This window comes from Musca domestica, unplaced genomic scaffold, assembly GCF_030504385.1.
Source record: "Musca domestica strain aabys unplaced genomic scaffold, Musca_domestica.polishedcontigs.V.1.1 62, whole genome shotgun sequence".
Lineage (NCBI taxonomy): Eukaryota > Metazoa > Arthropoda > Insecta > Diptera > Muscidae > Musca > Musca domestica.
In genome coordinates, this window is record NW_026712369.1 from 480 (window position 1) to 19357 (window position 18878).

An 18878-nucleotide genomic window follows, 5' to 3' on the forward strand; every position below is an offset into this window, starting at 1 on the left:
GTGAAAAAAAGTAAAATTCAATAGAAAACTATATTTTCAGTCGGTCTAGTAGTACTTTTTTGAACGGTACGAAATGTATTAAAAGGTACTAAATATCGTACCCTCTTGTATTTTGAGGAAGCAGTAGAGCTAGAACTCTAAAATTTGCTATGAGGGTCACTGATGGATGGATAGTGTGTATAATGGGAGTTTGCACTATACGTGTACGAAAAGTACTAAAATGTACTATATTTGGCACCATTTCGTATCATGTGAACGGTAAGAGCTAAAAACTTGAAATTTGGAATGGGAAGGTTGAGGAGAAATGTGTACACATTTATACGAAAAGTACTAAATGGTACTAAATTTTGAACAATTTTAATTTTGAGAAACGAATGGAGCTGGGATCCTGAAATTTGATATTAACATTTCTGGCGAAGCATACGATTGGGATATGGTGGACGTTTTCGAGATTTGAAGTTATGAGCACGAAAAGTACCAAATTGTACTTAATGTGGTACAATTTGAATTTATGGGTATCCGAAAATTATTGAACAATCAACGTCAATTAAAATAGGCGATAAGGATGTCTAATAAAAAATTGTACAGTCAAAAAATATTTTAAAAAATCCAAATTTATGGATGAGCCTTGAAAAAATAATTTAAAAAAATCCCAAATTTATGGATGAGCCTTGAAAAAGTAATTTAAAAAAAAAACCCAAGTTTATGGATGAGCCTTGAAAAAAATATTTAAAAATTCCAAGTTTATGGATGAGCCTTAAAAAAAAATATTTTTTAAAGATCCATGTTTCAAGATAACCCTTGCAAAAATAGTTTTTAAAAAATTTACGTTCATTAATACCCCTTGAAAAAATATTTTTAAAAATCCACGTTTCAAGATAACCCTTGAAAAATATTTTTGAAAATCCATGTTTCAAGATAACCCTTGAAAATTTTTTTTAAATCAACGTTTCAAGATAACCTATGAAAAAATATTTTTAAAAAATCCACGTTTCAAGATAACCCATGAAAAAATATTTTTAAAAAATCCACGTTTCAAGAAAACCCTTGAAAAAATATTTTTAAAAAATCCACGTTTATGGATGAGCCTTGAAAAAATATTTTTAAAAAATCCACGTTTCAAGAAAACCCTTGAAAATATATTTTTAAAAAATCCACGTTTATGGATGAGCCTTGAAAAAATATTTTTAAAAAATCCACGTTTCAAGAAAACCCTTGAAAATATATTTTTAAAAAATCCACGTTTATGGATGAGCCTTGAGAAAATATTTTTAAAAAATCCACGTTTCAAGAAAACCCTTGAAAAAATATTTTTAAAAAATCCACGTTTATGGATGAGCCTTGAAAAATATTTTTAAAAAATCCACGTTTATGGATGAGCCTTGAAAAAATATTTTTAAAAAGTCCACGTTTATGGATGAGCCTTGAAAAAATATTTTTAAAAAGTCCACGTTTATGGATGAGCCTTGAAAAAATATTTTTAAAAAATCCACGTTATGGATGAGCCTTGAAAAAATATTTTTAAAAAATCCACGTTTATGGATGAGCCTTGAAAAAATATTTTTAAAAAGTCCACGTTTATGGATGAGCCTTGAAAAAATATTTTTAAAAAATCCACGTTTATGGATGAGCCTTGAAAAAATATTTTTAAAAAATCCACATTTATGGATGAGCCTTGAAAAAATATTTTAAAAAAATCCACGTTTTTGGATGAGCCTTGAAAAAATATTTTTAAAAAATCCACGTATGGATGAGCCTTGAAAAAATATTTTTAAAAAATCCACGTTTATGGATGAGCCTTGAAAAAATATTTTTAAAAAATCCACGTTTATGGATGAGCCTTGAAAAAATATTTTTAAAAAATCCACGTTTATGGATGAGCCTTGAAAAATATTTTAAAAAATCCACGTTTATGGATGAGCCTTGAAAAAATATTTTTAAAAAATCCACGTTTATGGATGAGCCTTGAAAAAATATTTTTAAAAAATCCACGTTTATGGATGAGCCTTGAAAAAATATTTTTAAAAAATACACATTTATAGATAAGCCTTGAAAAAAAATATTTTTTAAAAAATACACGTTTATGGATGAGACTTGAGGAAATATTTTTAAAAAATCCACGTTTATGGATGAGCCTTGAAAAATTAATTTTAAAAAATCCACGTTTATGGATAAGCCTTGAAAAATTAATTTTAAAAAATCCACGTTTATGGGTGAGTCTTGAGGAAATATTTTTAAAAAATTCAAGTTTATGGATGAGCCTTGAAAAAATATTTCTAAAAAATCCACGTTTACGGATAAGTATTGAAAAAAATATTTTTTTAAAATACACATTTATAGATAGGCCTTGAAAAAAATATTTTTTAAAAAATCCACGTTTATGGATGATTCTTGAGGAAATATTTTTAAAAAATTCAAGTTTATGGATGAGCCTTGAAAAAATATTTTTTGAAGGGCTTTAAACAAACGTGAATTTTTTAAAAATACTTTTTCATGGCCTAACAATAGACGTGGATTTTTTTTAAATATTTTTTCAAGGCCTAACCAAAACGTGGATTTTTGAAGAATATTTTTTCAACGTGGATTTTTTAAAAATATTTTTTCAAGGTTTATTAATGAACGTGGATTTTTTAAAAATATTTTTTCAAGGGTAATCTTGAAACCTGGATTTTTTAAAAATATTTTTTCAAGGCTTGTCTTGAAACGTGGATTTTTTAAAAATATTTTTTCAAAGGTTATTAGCAAACGTGGATTTTTTAAAAATAGTTTTTCAAGGGTTATTAGCAAACGTGGATTTTTTAAAAATAGTTTTTCAAGGGTTATTAGCAAACGTGGATTTTTTAAAAATAGTTTTTCAAGGGTTATTAGCAAACGTGGATTTTTTAAAAATAATTTTTCAAGGGTTATCTTGAAACGTGGATTTTTTAAAAAATTTTTTTCAAGGGACATCAATAAACGTGGATTTTTTAATATTATTTTTTTCAAGGTTTATTAATGAACGTGGATTTTTTAAAAATATATTTTCAAGGGTTATCTTGAAACGTGGATTTTTTAAAAATATTTTTCCAAGGGTTATCTTGAAACGTGGATTTTTTAAAAATAGTTTTTCAAGGGTTATTAGCAAACGTGGATTTTTTAAAAATATTTTTTCAAGGGTCATCTTAAAAAGTGGATTTTTTGAAAATGCTTTTTTAAAAATATTTACCAATAAACGTGGATTTTCTAAAAATATTTTTTCAAGGGTAATCTTGAAACCTGGATTTTTTAAAAATATTTTTTCAGGGGTTATCATGAAACGTGGATTTTTTAAAAATATTATTTCAAGGCTTGTCTTGAAACGTGGATTTTTTAAAAATAGTTTTTCAAGGGTTATTAGCAAATGTGGATTTTTTAAAAATATTTTTTCAAGGGTTATTAGCAAACGTGGATTTTTTAAAAATATTTTTTCAAGGGTTATCTTGAAACGTGGATTTTTTCAAAATGTTTTTTCAAGGGTTACCTTGAAACGTGAATTTTTTAAAATTATTTTTTCATGGGTCATCTTGAAATGTGGATTTTTTAAAAATGCTTTTTTAAAAATATTTACCAATAAACGTGGATTTTCTAAAAATATTTTTTCAAGGGTAATCTTGAAACCTGGATTTTTTAAAAATATTTTTTCAAGGCTTGTCTTGAAACGTGGACTTTTTAAAAATATTTTTTCAAGGTTTATTATGAACGTGGATTTTTTAAAAATATTTTTTTCAAGGTTTATTCATGAACGTGGATTTTTTAAAAATATTTTTTCAAGGTTTATTAATGAACGTGGATTTTTTAAAAATATTTTTTCAAGGGTTATTAGCAAACGTGGATTTTTTAAAAATAGTTTTTCAAGGGTTATTAGCAAACGTGGATTTTTTAAAAATATTTTTTCAAGGTTTATTAATGAACGTGGATTTTTTAAAAATATTTTTTCAAGGGTTATTAGCAAACGTGGATTTTTTAAAAATAGTTTTTCAAGGGTTATTAGCAAACGTGGATTTTTTAAAAATATTTTTTCAAGGATTATCTTGAAACGTGGAATTTTAAAAATATTTTTTCTAGGGTTATTAGCAAACGTGGATTTTTTAAAAATATTTTTTCAAGGGTAATTAGCAAACGTGGATTTTTTAAAAATATTTTTTCAAGGGTTATCTTGAAACGTGGATTTTTTACAAATATTTTTTCAAGGGTTATTAGCAAACGTGGATTTTTTAAAAATATTTTTTCAAGGGTTATCTTGAAACGTGGATTTTTTACAAATATTTTTTCAAGGGTTATTAGCAAACGTGGATTTTTTAAAAATATTTTTTCAAGGGTTATCTTGAAACGTGGATTTTTTACAAATATTTTTTCAAGGGTTACCTTGAAACGTGAATTTTTTAAAAATATTTTTTCATGGGTCATCTTGAAATGTGGATTTTTTAAAAATGCTTTTTTAAAAATACTTACCAATAAACGTGGATTTTTTTAAAATATTTTTTTCAAGGTCCACCAATAAACCTGGATTTTCTAAAAATATTTTTTCAAGGGCCACCATGAAATGTGGATTTTTTAAAAATATTTTTTCAAGGGCCACCATGAAATGTGGATTTTTTAAAAATATTTTTTCAAGGGCCACCCTGAAACGTGAATTTTAAAAAAAAAAAAATATTTTTTCAAGGGCCACCCTGAACCGTGGATTTTTTAAAAATATCTTTTCAAGGACCACCATGAAATGTGGATTTTTTTAAATATTTTTTCAACTGCCAAGAGCCCCACCTACCAGCTATTGGAACAAATCAAAACATCAATTGATGAAACCGTGGATCCCTGTATGGATTTTTATGGCTATGCCTGTAACAACTGGCCACATGCCGAGCTCAACTGCGAACAGCTGCTCGACAAACAATTCAATGAGAAGCTGATGGCTGTAATGGAAAATCTTCAGAACGACACATTGCATACGGATTTCTTCAATAAGACCCACATTTATTACTAATCATGTTTGAGAGCCAATGTCAGTGAACGGATTCTCATATCCAACCACTCACCTGTTTGACAATGAGAATCGGGTACTGGGAATTCCTATGGTGATGCTCCAACCACCAATATTTTACAAGTAACACGATCCGCTATTTAAATTATCCTACCTGGGATTTCATTTAGCCCTTCAACTGCCGAATATAGAAAATGAAGGCTACATTATTCACTCCAATGATCGTCTACTGTTCATCGTCGAGGACGACAGTGATTGTGGCCGACATGTTGCAGCTGCTGCCCTGGCCTACGACACCTATGTCCATTATCATTTATTGCACTCGAAGTGGAATTTCACCGACCCGACTTGGAGACAAATATTTTTCTTAAATTTGGCCCAATCGTTTTGTGTCCATGGCAATTCCGAGGCCCAGGAATTGCGAGAGAATAACATTAAGAACTTAAGAATCATTGCAGGGAGTATGGAATCGTTCTACAGTGCATTCGGATGTGTCAAAGTGACGGGTAGTTTAAACTACGACGAGCAGTGTTACAGGAATTATTTTTAAGAAAATAATGAAAATAAATAAAAAATAAAAAACTTTTAAAAAATCCACGTTTCAGGAAGACCCCTGGAAAAATATTTTTAAAAAATACATGTTTCAGGGTCACCCCTAGAAAAATATTTTTAAAAAATACATGTTTCAGGGTCACCCCTGAAAAAATAATTTTAAAAAATACATGTTTCAGGGTCACCCCTGAAAAAATAATTTTAAAAAATCCACGTTTATAGATAGGCCTTGAAAAAATATTTTTAAAAAATCCACGTTTATAGTTAGGCCTTGAAAAAATATTTTTAAAAAATACATGTTTCAGGGTCACCCCTGAAAAAATAATTTTAAAAAATCCACGTTTATAGATAGGCCTTGAAAAAATATTTTTAAAAAATCCACGTTTATAGTTAGGCCTTGAAAAAATATTTTTAAAAAATCCACGTTTATGGATAAGCCTTGAGAAAATATTTTTAAAAAATCCACGTTTATGTATGAGCCTTGAGAAGATATTTTTAAATAATCCGCGTTTCAGATCGACCCCTGAAAAATATATTTTTAAAAAATCCACGTTTCAGGGTGACTCCTAAAAAAATATTTTTAAAAAATCCAGGTTTCAGGGTGACCCCTGAAAAAATATTTTTAAAAAATCCACGTTTCAGGGTGACCACTGAAAAAATATTTAAAAAAATCCACGTTTATGGATGAGCCTTGAAAAAATATTTTTAAAAAATCCACGTTTATGGATGAGCCTTGAAAAAATATTTTTAAAAAATCCACGTTTATGGATGAGCCTTGAAAAAATATTTTTAAAAAATCCACGTTTATGGATGAGCCTTGAAAAAATATTTTAAAAAATCCACGTTTATGGATGAGCCTTGAAAAAATATTTTTAAAAAATCCACGTTTATGGATGAGCCTTGAAAAAATATTTTTAAAAAATCCACGTTTATGGATGAGCCTTGAAAAAATATTTTTAAAAAATCCACGTTTATGGATGAGCCTTGAAAAATATTTTTAAAAAATCCACGTTTATGGATGAGCCTTGAAAAATTAATTTTAAAAAATCCACGTTTATGGATGAGCCTTGAAAAAATATTTTTAAAAAATCCACGTTTATGGATGAGCCTTGAAAACATATTTTTAAAAAATCCACGTTTATGGATGAGCCTTGAAAAAATATTTTTAAAAAATCCACGTTTATGGATGAGCCTTGAAAAATTAATTTTAAAAAATCCACGTTTATGGATAAGCCTTGAAAAATTTATTTTAAAAAGATCCACGTTTATGGATAAGCCTTGAAAAATTAATTTTAAAAAATCCACGTTTATGGATGAGCCTTGAAAAAATATTTTAAAAATCCACGTTTATGGATGAGCCTTGAAAAAATATTTTTAAAAAATCCACGTTTATGGATAAGCCTTGAAAAATTAATTTTAAAAAATCCACGTTTATGGATAAGCCTTGAAAAATTTTATTTTAAAAAATCCACGTTTATGGATAAGCATTGAAAAATTAATTTTAAAAAATCCACGTTTATGGATAAGCCTTGAAAAATTAATTTTAAAAAATCCACGTTTATGGATAAGCCTTGAAAAATTAATTTTAAAAAATTAATTTTAAAAAATCCACGTTTATGGATAAGCCTTTAAAAATTAATTTTAAAAAATCAACGTTTATGGATAAGTCTTGAAAAATTAATTTTAAAAAATCCACGTTTATGGATAAGTCTTGAAAAATTAATTTTAAAAAATCCACGTTTTTGGATAAACCTTGAAAAATTAATTTTAAAAAATCCACGTTTATGGATAAACCTTGAAAAATTAATTGTAAAAAATCCACGTTTATGGATAAGCCTTGAAAAATTAATTTTAAAAAATCCACGTTTATGGATAAGCCTTGAAAAATTAATTTTAAAAAATCCACGTTTACGGATAAGCCTTGAAAAATTAATTTTAAAAAATCCACGTTTATGGATAAGCCTTGAAAAATTAATTTTAAAAAATCCACGTTTATGGATAAGCCTTGAAAAATTAATTTTAAAAAATCCACGTTTATGGATAAGCCTTGAAAAATTAATTTTAAAAAAATCCACGTTTATGGATAAGCCTTGAAAAATTAATTTTAAAAAATCCACGTTTATGGATAAGCCTTGAAAAATTAATTTTAAAAAATCCACGTTTATGGATAAGCCTTGAAAAATTAATTTTAAAAAATCCACGTTTATGGATAAGCCTTGAAAAATTAATTTTAAAAAATCCACGTTTATGGATAAGCCTTGAAAAATTAATTTTAAAAAATCCACGTTTATGGATAAGCCTTGAAAAATTAATTTTAAAAAATCCACGTTTATGGATAAGCCTTGAAAAATTAATTTTAAAAAATCCACGTTTATGGATAAGCCTTGAAAAATTAATTTTAAAAAATCCACGTTTATGGATAAGCCTTGAAAAATTAATTTTAAAAAATCCACGTTTATGGATAAGCCTTGAAAAATTAATTTTAAAAAATCCACGTTTATGGATAAGCCTTGAAAAATTAATTTTAAAAATCCACGTTTATGGATAAGCCTTGAAAAATTAATTTTAAAAAATCCACGTTTATGGATAAACCTTGAAAAATTAATTTAAGAAAATCCACGTTTATGGATAAGCCTTGAAAAATTAATTTTAAAAAAGCCACGTTTATGGATAAGCCTTGAAAAATTAATTTTAAAAAATCCACGTTTATGGATAAGCCTTGAAAAATTAATTTTAAAAAATCCACGTTTATGGATAAGCCTTGAAAAATTAATTTTAAAAAATCCACGTTTATGGATAAGCCTTGAAAAATTAATTTTAAAAAATCCACGTTTATGGATAAGCCTTGAAAAATTAATTTTAAAAAATCCACGTTTATGGATAAGCCTTGAAAAATTAATTTTAAAAAATCCACGTTTATGGATAAGCCTTGAAAAATTAATTTTAAAAAATCCACGTTTATGGATAAACCTTGAAAAATTAATTTAAGAAAATCCACGTTTATGGATAAGCCTTGAAAAATTAATTTTAAAAAGCCACGTTTATGGATAAGCCTTGAAAAATTAATTTTAAAAAATCCACGTTTATGGATAAGCCTTGAAAAATTAATTTTAAAAAATCCACGTTTATGGATAAGCCTTGAAAAATTAATTTTAAAAAATCCACGTTTATGGATAAGCCTTGAAAAATTAATTTTAAAAATCCACGTTTATGGATAAGCCTTGAAAAATTAATTTTAAAAAATCCACGTTTATGGATAAGCCTTGAAAAATTAATTTTAAAAAATCCACGTTTATGGATAAACCTTGAAAAATTAATTTAAGAAAATCCACGTTTATGGATAAGCCTTGAAAAATTAATTTTAAAAAAGCCACGTTTATGGATAAGCCTTGAAAAATTAATATGAAAAAATCCACGTTTATGGATAAACCTTGAAAAATTAATTTAAGAAAATCCACGTTTATGGATAAGCCTTGAAAAATTAATTTTAAAAAATCCACGTTTATGGATAAGCCTTGAAAAATTAATATGAAAAAATCCACGTTTATGGATAAACCTTGAAAAAATATTTTAAAAAAATCCCCGTTTTAGGGTGACCCCTGAAAAAATATTTCTAAAAAATCAAAGTTTTATGGTGACCCCTGAAAAAATATTTTTAAAAAATCCACGTTTATGGATAAGCCTTGAAAGATTAATATGAAAAAATCCACGTTTATGGATAAACCTTGAAAAAATATTTTAAAAAAATCCCCGTTTTAGGGTGACCCCTGAAAAAATATTTCTAAAAAATCAAAGTTTTATGGTGACCCCTGAAAAAATATTTTTAAAAAATCCACGTTTAATGGTGGCCATTGAAAAAATATTTTTAAAAAATCCACGTTTATAGATGAGCCTTGAAAAAATATTTTTAAAAAATCCACGTTTGTTTATAGCCCTTGAAAAAAATATTTTCAAAAGATCCGTGTTTCACATATCGATATCTCTTCCATCTGTGTCCTTTAAAAAATCCCTTCCTGACTGCAATGCGATTTCTTTTTATCTAACCCCTCAGTACGTCATTCAGTCTGAATTATGATTTGTTGACTGACACTCATTAATGCATTGTTGTCACAAATAAATTGCCAGCCATTCTCGATTTCCCACAGCAACAACAAATTAGAGTTAGACACGAATATCCTTCAGTCCAAAGAGTGCAGTCCACAGTAAACATCCAAGGAATCCAGAGGTTTTAAAATTGAAATTTGGTCGCTCGTAGAAATATTCAGTGAAATGTTATTGGAAGAAAGCTACAAACATATCCGAAGAAATCATTCGAAATTGCTGGATTTTTGTCCCGACATCAGGGTAGCGGACCCCGTAAAAAATCCCCCCAACACTGCCGGACTGCGAAAGGGTCTGAGAGATGATATTCTGCGCATACGAACCGTCCATGGCTTGGAACGCATTTTCCAGTGGACTTCTCCGAGGCTTGAAAAGTGGGGAGGATTTAATAAATTTTGAGTCAAAACTAAATATTTTTATTGCCTTCCAGAATCTTGGTATTCCTGGTTTTCTTCTCGGCCATTTATTTCTATGTCCGCATTACCTCCAGCATTGCCTATGTGTTTCGCTATAAGCCAATGCAAACAGTCATCTCGGATCTCCATTATCCGATCTATAAAATTCCCTTTCCCGAGATTACCATTTGCAATCAGAATCGCCTCAACTGGCAGCGTTATGACGAGGCTAAGGAGAGATTTCTGCAACCGGAACATCTGACCGACGAGCATGAGGAGATTTTTCGCCAGGCTGTCAATGCCTATGACACAATGCGTTTTGGCCATTTCCAGAGTTTGCAACATCTGGCCGAACTCTCGGCCGAGAATCCCCGATTGCTGGACGACCTGAACTACATCAACTTGACCAAAGTCGTTGAGTTCATGGCCTGGAAATGCCATGAAATATTCTCCGACTGTTCCTGGCTGAATGCCAGCCAGGATTGTTGTAAAATATTTACCCAGCGCAAGTCGCAAAAGGGTCTGTGTTTGTCGTTCAATACCATCGAGTCGAAAGAGGGTGCCATTAAACATCTGCTGGATCCCTACTATCCGTGGCATGTGGCGGGTTATGGGTCATCCAGTGGCCTCTATGTTGACATTCACATTCGGGAGGGATGGCATTCGCCATTGAGTCACAACGTCAAGGGGATTTTGGTAAGTCGAGGGAATGTTGGAGAATTCGGAAAATAAAATATATACCTCTATAGGTTATGCATACGGAACCCTATGTTTGGTCCTATCTGCATCGTGAGGTGCCCACTAATACCAGGACATTAATATCCATAGATGCCTTTTTGAGGACTCATCACCCGGACACAAGGTTCTATTCGAATGACATAAGGCAATGTGTGTTTGAGGTGAGTATATCTGGGGAGAGAGGGAGAGAGACACAGAAAAGGGACAAAGAGAGTGGATTAAAAAAGGTTAACAATTTTTTCTCAAGGCATCGATTTTTTAAAAATATTTTTTCCAGGGCCACCTATAAACGTGGATTTTTTAAAAATATTTTTTCAAGGCTTAACAATAAACGTGGATTTTTTAAAAATATTTTTTCAAGGCTTAACAAGAAACGTGGATTTTTTAAAAATATTTTTTCAAGGGCCAACAATAAACGTGGATTTTTTAAAAATATTTTTTCAAGGGCCAACAATAAACGTGGATTTTTTAAAAATATTTTTCCTAGGCCTACCAAGAAACGCGGATTTTTTAAAAATATTTTTTCAAGGCTCCTCCATAAACGTGAATTTTTCAAAAATATTTTTTCAAGGCTCCTCCATAAACGTGGATTTTTTAAAAATATTTTTTCAAGGCTCATCCATAAACGTGGATTTTTTAAAAATGTTTTTTTAATGTCCACAAATAAACGTAGATTTTTTAAAAATATTTTTTCAAGGCTGATACATAGATGTGGATTTTTTAAAAATATTTTCTCAAGGGCCATCAATAAACGTGGATTTTTTAAAAATATTTTCTCAAGGGCCATCAATAAACGTGGATTTTTTAAAAATATTTTTTTCAAGGCTTAGCATTAAACGTGGATTTTTTAAAAATATTTTTTTCAAGACTTAGCATTAAACGTGGATTTTTTAAAAATATTTTTCAAGATCCACCAATAAACGTGGATTTTTTAAAAATATTTTTTCAAGATCCACCAATAAACGTGGATTTTTTAAAAATATTTTTTCAAGATCCACCAATAAACGTGGATTTTTTAAAAATATTTTTTCAAGATCCACCAATAAACGTGGATTTTTTAAAATATTTTTTCAAGATCCACCAATAAACGTGGATTTTTTAAAAATATTTTTTCAAGATCCACCAATAAACGTGGATTTTTTAAAAATATTTTTTCAAGATCCACCAATAAACGTGGATTTTTTAAAAATATTTTTTCAAGATCCACCAATAAACGTGGATTTTTTAAAAATAATTTTCAAGGCTCTGACATAAACGTGGATTTTTTAAAAATATTTTTCAAGGCTCTTACATAAACGTGGCTTTTTTAAAAATATTTTTCAAGGCTCTTACATAAACGTAGATTTTTTAAAAATATTTTTCAAGGCTCTTACATAAACGTGGATTTTTTAAAAATATTTTTCAAGGCTCTTACATAAACGTGGATTTTTTAAAAATATTTTTCAAGGCTCTTACATAAACGTGGATTTTTTAAAAATATTTTTCAAGGCTCATCCATAAACGTGGATTTTTTAAAAATATTTTTCAAGGCTCTTACATAAACGGGGATTTTTTAAAAATATTTTTCAAGGCTCTTAAAAAAACGTGGATTTTTTAAAAATATTTTTCAAGGCTCTTACATAAGGGGATTTTTTAAAAATATTTTTCAAGGCTCATACATACACGTGGATTTTTTAAAAATATTTTTCAAAGTTCGATACATAAACGTGGATTTTTTAAAAATATTTTTCAAGGCTCTTACAAAAACGTGGATTTTTTAAAAATATTTTTCAAGGGTCGATACATAAACGTGGATTTTTTAAAAATATTTTTCAAGGCTCTTACAAAAACGTGGATTTTTTAAAAATATTTTTCAAGGCTCTTACAAAAACGTGGATTTTTTAAAAATATTTTTCAAAAGTCGATACATAAACGTGGATTTTTTAAAAATATTTTTCAAAGGTCGATACATAAACGTGGATTTTTTAAAAATATTTTTCAAAGGTCGAAAAATAAACGTGGATTTTTTAAAAATATTTTTCAAAGGTCGATACATAAACGTGGATTTTTTAAAAATATTTTTCAAAGGTCGATACATAAATGTGGATTTTTTAAAAATATTTTTCAAGGCTCTTACATAAACGTGGATTTTTTAAAAATATTTTTCAAGGCTCTTGCATAAACGTGGATTTTTTAAAAATATTTTTCAAGGCTCTTACATAAACGGGGATTTTTTAAAAATATTTTTCAAGGCTCTTACAAAAACGAGGATTTTTAAAAAATATTTTTCAAAGTTCGATACATAAACGTGGATTTTTTAAAAATATTTTTTCAAGGCTCATACATAAACGTGGATTTTTTAAAAATACTTTATCAAGGCTCATACATAAACGTGGATTTTTTAAAAATATTTTTTCAAGGCTCATCCATAAACGTGGATTTTTTAAAAATATTTTTTCAAGGCTTAACAATAAACGTGGATTTTTTAAAAATATTTTTCGAGGCTCATACATAAACGTGGATTTTTTAAAAATATTTTTTCAAGGCTCATACATAAATGTGAATTTTTTAAAAATATTTTTCCTAGGCCTACCAAGAAACGTGGATTTTTTAAAAATATTTTTTCAAGGCTCATCCATAAACGTGGATTTTTTAAAAATATTTTTCGAGGCTCATACATAAACGTGGATTTTTTAAAAATATTTTTCAAGGCTCTTGCATAAACGTGGATTTTTTAAAAATATTTTTCAAGGCTCTTACATAAACGGGGATTTTTTAAAAATATTCTTCAAGGCTCTTACAAAACGAGGATTTTTAAAAAATATTTTTCAAAGTTCGATACATAAACGTGGATTTTTTAAAAATATTTTTTCAAGGCTCATACATAAACGTGGATTTTTTAAAAATATTTTATCAAGGCTCATACATAAACGTGGATTTTTTAAAAATATTTTTTCAAGGCTCATACATAAACGTGGATTTTTTAAAAATATTTTATCAAGGCTCATACATAAACGTGGATTTTTTAAAAATATTTTTTCAAGGCTCTTACATAAACGTGGATTTTTTAAAAATATTTTTTCAAGGCTCATACATAAACGTGGATTTTTTAAAAATATTTTTTCAAGGCTTAACAATAAACGTGGATTTTTTAAAAATATTTTTCGAGGCTCATACATAAACGTGGATTTTTTAAAAATATTTTTTCAAGGCTCATACATAAATGTGAATTTTTTAAAAATACTTTATCAAGGCTCATACATAAACGTGGATTTTTTAAAAATATTTTTTCAAGGCTCATCCATAAACGTGGATTTTTTAAAAATATTTTTCGAGGCTCATACATAAACGTGGATTTTTTAAAAATATTTTTTCAAGGCTCATTCATAAACGTGGATTTTTTAAAAATATTTTTCGAGGCTCATACATGAACGTGGATTTTTTAAAAATATTTTTTCAAGGCTTAACAATAAACGTGGATTTTTTAAAAATATTTTTTCAAGGGCCAACAATAAACGTGGATTTTTTAAAAATATTTTTCCTAGGCTCTTACAAAAACCTGGATTTTTTAAAAATATTTTTTCAAGGCTCATCCATAAACGTGGATTTTTTAAAAATATTTTTTCAAGGCTCCTCCATAAACGTGAATTTTTCAAAAATATTTTTTCAAGGCTCCTCCATAAACGTGAATTATTTAAAAATATTTTTTCAAAGCTCATCCATAAACGTGGATTTTTTAAAAATATTTTTTCAAAGGCCAACAGTAAACCTGGATTTTTTAAAAATATTTTTGCAAGGGCCACCAATAAACGTGGACTTTTTAAAAATATTTTTTCAAGTCCCAAATATAAACGTGGATTTTTTAAAAATATTTTTTCAAGTCCCAAATATAAACGTGGATTTTTTAAAAATATTTTTTCAAGTCCCAAATATAAACGTGGATTTTTTAAAATATTTTTTCAAAGGCTCATCCATAAACGTGGATTTTTTAAAAATGTTTTTTTAATGTCCACAAATAAACGTAGATTTTTTAAAAATATTTTTGCAAGGGCCACCAATAAACGTGGACTTTTTAAAAATATTTTTTCAAGTCCCAAATATAAACGTGGATTTTTTAAAAATATTTTTTCAAGTCCCAAATATAAACGTGGATTTTTTAAAAATATTTTTTCAAGTCCCAAATATAAACGTGGATTTTTTAAAAATATTTTTTCAAAGGCTCATCCATAAACGTGGATTTTTTAAAAATGTTTTTTTAATGTCCACAAATAAACGTAGATTTTTTAAAAATATTTTTTCAAGGCCCATCCATAAACGTGGATTTTTTAAAAATGTTTTTTTAATGTCCACAAATAAACGTAGATTTTTTAAAAATATTTTTTCAAGGCCCATCCATAAACGTGGATTTTTTAAAAATATTTTCTCAAGGGCCAACAATAAACGTGGATTTTTTAAAAATATTTTTTTCAAGGCTTAGCATTAAACGTGGATTTTTTAAAAATATTTTTTTCAAGGCTTAGCATTAAACGTGGATTTTTTAAAAATATTTTTTTCAAGGCTTAGCATTAAACGTGGATTTTTTAAAAATATTTTTCAAGATCCACCAATAAATGTGGATTTTTTAAAAATATTTTTTCAAGATCCACCAATAAATGTGGATTTTTTAAAAATATTTTTTTCAAGGCTTAGCATTAAACGTGGATTTTTTAAAAATATTTTTCAAGATCCACCAATAAATGTGGATTTTTTAAAAATATTTTTTCAAGATCCACCAATAAATGTGGATTTTTTAAAAATATTTTTTCAAGGTTCATACATACACGTGGATTTTTTAAAAATATTTTTCAAGATCCACCAATAAATGTGGATTTTTTTAAAATATTTTTTCAAGATCCACCAATAAATGTGGATTTTTTTAAAATATTTTTTCAAGATCCACCAATAAATGTGGATTTTTTAAAAATATTTTTTTAATGTCCACAAATAAACGTAGATTTTTTAAAAATATTTTTTCAAGGCCCATCCATAAACGTGGATTTTTTAAAAATATTTTTTCAAGGCCCATCCATAAACGTGGATTTTTAAAAATATTTTTTCAAGGCTCATACATGGACGTGGATTTTTTAAAAATATTTTTTCAAAGGCTCATCCATAAACGTGGATTTTTAAAATGTTTTTTTAATGTCCACAAATAAACGTAGATTTTTTAAAAATATTTTTTCAAGGCCCATCCATAAACGTGGATTTTTTAAAAATATTTTCTCAAGGGCCAACAATAAACGTGGATTTTTTAAAAATATTTTTTTCAAGGCTTAGCATTAAACGTGGATTTTTTAAAAATATTTTTTTCAAGGCTTAGCATTAAACGTGGATTTTTTAAAAATATTTTTTTCAAGGCTTAGCATTAAACGTGGATTTTTTAAAAATATTTTTCAAGATCCACCAATAAATGTGGATTTTTTAAAAATATTTTTTCAAGATCCACCAATAAATGTGGATTTTTTAAAAATATTTTTTTCAAGGCTTAGCATTAAACGTGGATTTTTTAAAAATATTTTTCAAGATCCACCAATAAATGTGGATTTTTTAAAAATATTTTTTCAAGATCCACCAATAAATGTGGATTTTTTAAAAATATTTTTTTCAAGGCTTAGCATTAAACGTGGATTTTTTAAAAATATTTTTCAAGATCCACCAATAAATGTGGATTTTTTAAAAATATTTTTTCAAGATCCACCAATAAATGTGGATTTTTTAAAAATATTTTTTCAAGGTTCATACATAAACGTGGATTTTTTAAAAATATTTTTCAAGGCTATTACATAAACGTGGCTTTTTTAAAAATATTTTTCAAGGCTCTTACATAAACGTGGATTTTTTAAAAATATTTCTCAAGGCTCTTACATAAACGTGGATTTTTTAAAAATAATTTTCAAGGCTCTGACATAAACGTGGATTTTTTAAAAATATTTTTCAAGGCTCTTACATAAACGTGGATTTTTTAAAAATATTTTTCAAAGTTCGATACATAAACGTGGATTTTTTAAAAATATTTTTCAAGGCTCTTACAAAAACGTGGATTTTTTAAAAATATTTTTCAAGGCTCTTACAAAAACTTGGATTTTTTATAAATATTTTTCAAGGCTCTTACAAAAACGTGGATTTTTTAAAAATATTTTTCAAGGCTCTTACAAAAACGTGGATTTTTTAAAAATATTTTTCAAGGCTCTTACAAAAACGTGGATTTTTTAAAAATATTTTTCAAGGCTCTTACAAAAACGTAGATTTTTTAAAAATATTTTTCAAAGGTCGATACATAAACGTGGATTTTTTAAAAATATTTTTCAAAAGTCGATACATAAACGTGGATTTTTTAAAAATATTTTTCAAGGCTCTTACAAAAACGTGGATTTTTTAAAAATATTTTTCAAAGGTCGATATATAAACGTGGATTTTTTTAAAAATATTTTTCAAGGCTCTTACAAAAACGTGGATTTTTTAAAAATATTTTTCGAGGCTCATACATAAACGTGGATTTTTTAAAAATATTTTTCAAGGCTCATAAGTAAATGTGGACTTTTTAAAATATTTTTTCAAGGACTATCACCCATCGTGGATGTTTTAAAAATATTTTTTCAAGGCTCATACATAAACGTGGATTTTTTAAAAATATTTTTTCACGGCTCATCCATAAACGTGGATTTTTTAAAAAATAATTCTTGAGGGGCCAACACTAAACATGGATTTTTTAAAAATATTTTTTCAAGGGCCCCTAATAAATGGATATTTTTTAAAAATATTTTTCAAAGGTCACAAATAAATGGGTAGTTTTTAAAAATAATTTTTCAGAACTGTTGCTTTTTAATATTTTCAGGACGAACTCAGCAGCCTCTACTACAAATCTCTGCCAAAACGCAAATACATGTACGAAAATTGCCAGGCCCAATGTGAACAGGAGTACACCATGAAATTTTGCAATTGTACCGTGGACCTATTCTACCCGCCGGCACGTTTTCCCCCTTGTCGTCTCAAGGACCTGCCATGTCTATATCGGAATGATGGTGAACCTTAAATATCCTTCACTTTGCCAATTAATTTCCATTTTTTGTTTCTTTTCATCCCAGAAAAACTAAAGGTCTTCGAGCAAATTGGTGAAATGGATTTTGTAAAATTCTCACGGGGCGGCATGTACTGTCCCTGTTTCATGAACTGCAAATCGTTGCGTTATCTGAGCGATTTTCGGGTACGAAATATACCCGAGCTTGAGCTGGAACACAACGACAGCCGGATTGAGTTGGCGGTGTTTTTCCTCTCGGACACAATTATGGTGTATCAAACGAAACCGGTGTATACCTTGTTCGATTTGATGGGTAGGAATCCTCTTGCCATAAGATTTTTGTGAGACGGAGAGAGTCTAATATTATTTCTCTACTTTAGCCTCTTTTGGTGGTTTGGCCGGCCTATGCATGGGTTGTTCCCTCATTGGAATCATCGAATTTTTGTATTTTTTCATAATCGACCTGACCAAGCATTGTTTTAGGTATTTCAAATCGACAGGAAGGATACGGACCACGAACCAGGGTATGAAAACCAAGCACATTAGTGTTAAGGAATGTCAGTTGTATTAAAAAGAGAAAAATAAAAATTGTCGATGTCGCACAATTTTATTGTCGATTTTTTAATAAATGAGGAAAATATTCTTTAAAAATACCACGTCTTAGTGGAAGGTCCTTGAAAAAATATTTTTAAAAAATCCACGTCTTAGTGGAAGGTCCTTGAAAAAATATTTTTAAAAAGTCCAAGCCTATGGGAGGTCCTTGAAAAAATATTTTTAAAAAGTCCAAGCCTATGGGAGGTCCTTGAAAAAATATTTTTAAAAAATCCATGCCTATGGGAGATCCTTGAATAAATATTCTTTAAAAAATCCACGCCTCAATTAATCTTTGAAAAAATATTCGTTAAAAAAATCCACGCCTCAATTAATCCTTGAAAAAATATTCGTTAAAAAATCCACGCCTTAATTAATCCTTAAAAAAATATTCTTTAAAAAATCCACGCCTCAATTAATCCTTGAAAAAATATTCGTTAAAAAATCCACGCCTCAATTAATCCTTGAA

At 28.0% G+C, this 18878-nt stretch overlaps 1 protein-coding gene across 1 annotated transcript; it reads left to right on the forward strand.

Moving 5' to 3' along the window:
- Positions 1 to 9766: 9766 nt before the first annotated feature.
- LOC131805852 (pickpocket protein 19-like) lies at positions 9767 to 18428 on the forward strand. Its single transcript, XM_059129550.1, has 6 exons — positions 9767 to 10023; positions 10080 to 10740; positions 10794 to 10943; positions 17636 to 17822; positions 17886 to 18131; positions 18199 to 18428. Exons 1-6 carry the CDS (start codon positions 9818 to 9820, stop codon positions 18387 to 18389), a joined length of 1641 nt encoding a protein of 546 aa, XP_058985533.1. The 5' UTR covers positions 9767 to 9817; the 3' UTR covers positions 18390 to 18428.
- Positions 18429 to 18878: the final 450 nt, after the last annotated feature.

Coding starts and splice junctions, on each gene's coding strand:
- LOC131805852 (XM_059129550.1), top strand. CDS start 9,818: ATGTTATTGGAAGAAAGCTACAAACATATCCGAAGAAATCATTCGAAA. Junction 10,741..10,793: donor ACAACGTCAAGGGGATTTTG/GTAAGTCGAGGG, acceptor ATACCTCTATAG/GTTATGCATACGGAACCCTA. Junction 17,823..17,885: donor ATGTCTATATCGGAATGATG/GTGAACCTTAAA, acceptor TTTTCATCCCAG/AAAAACTAAAGGTCTTCGAG.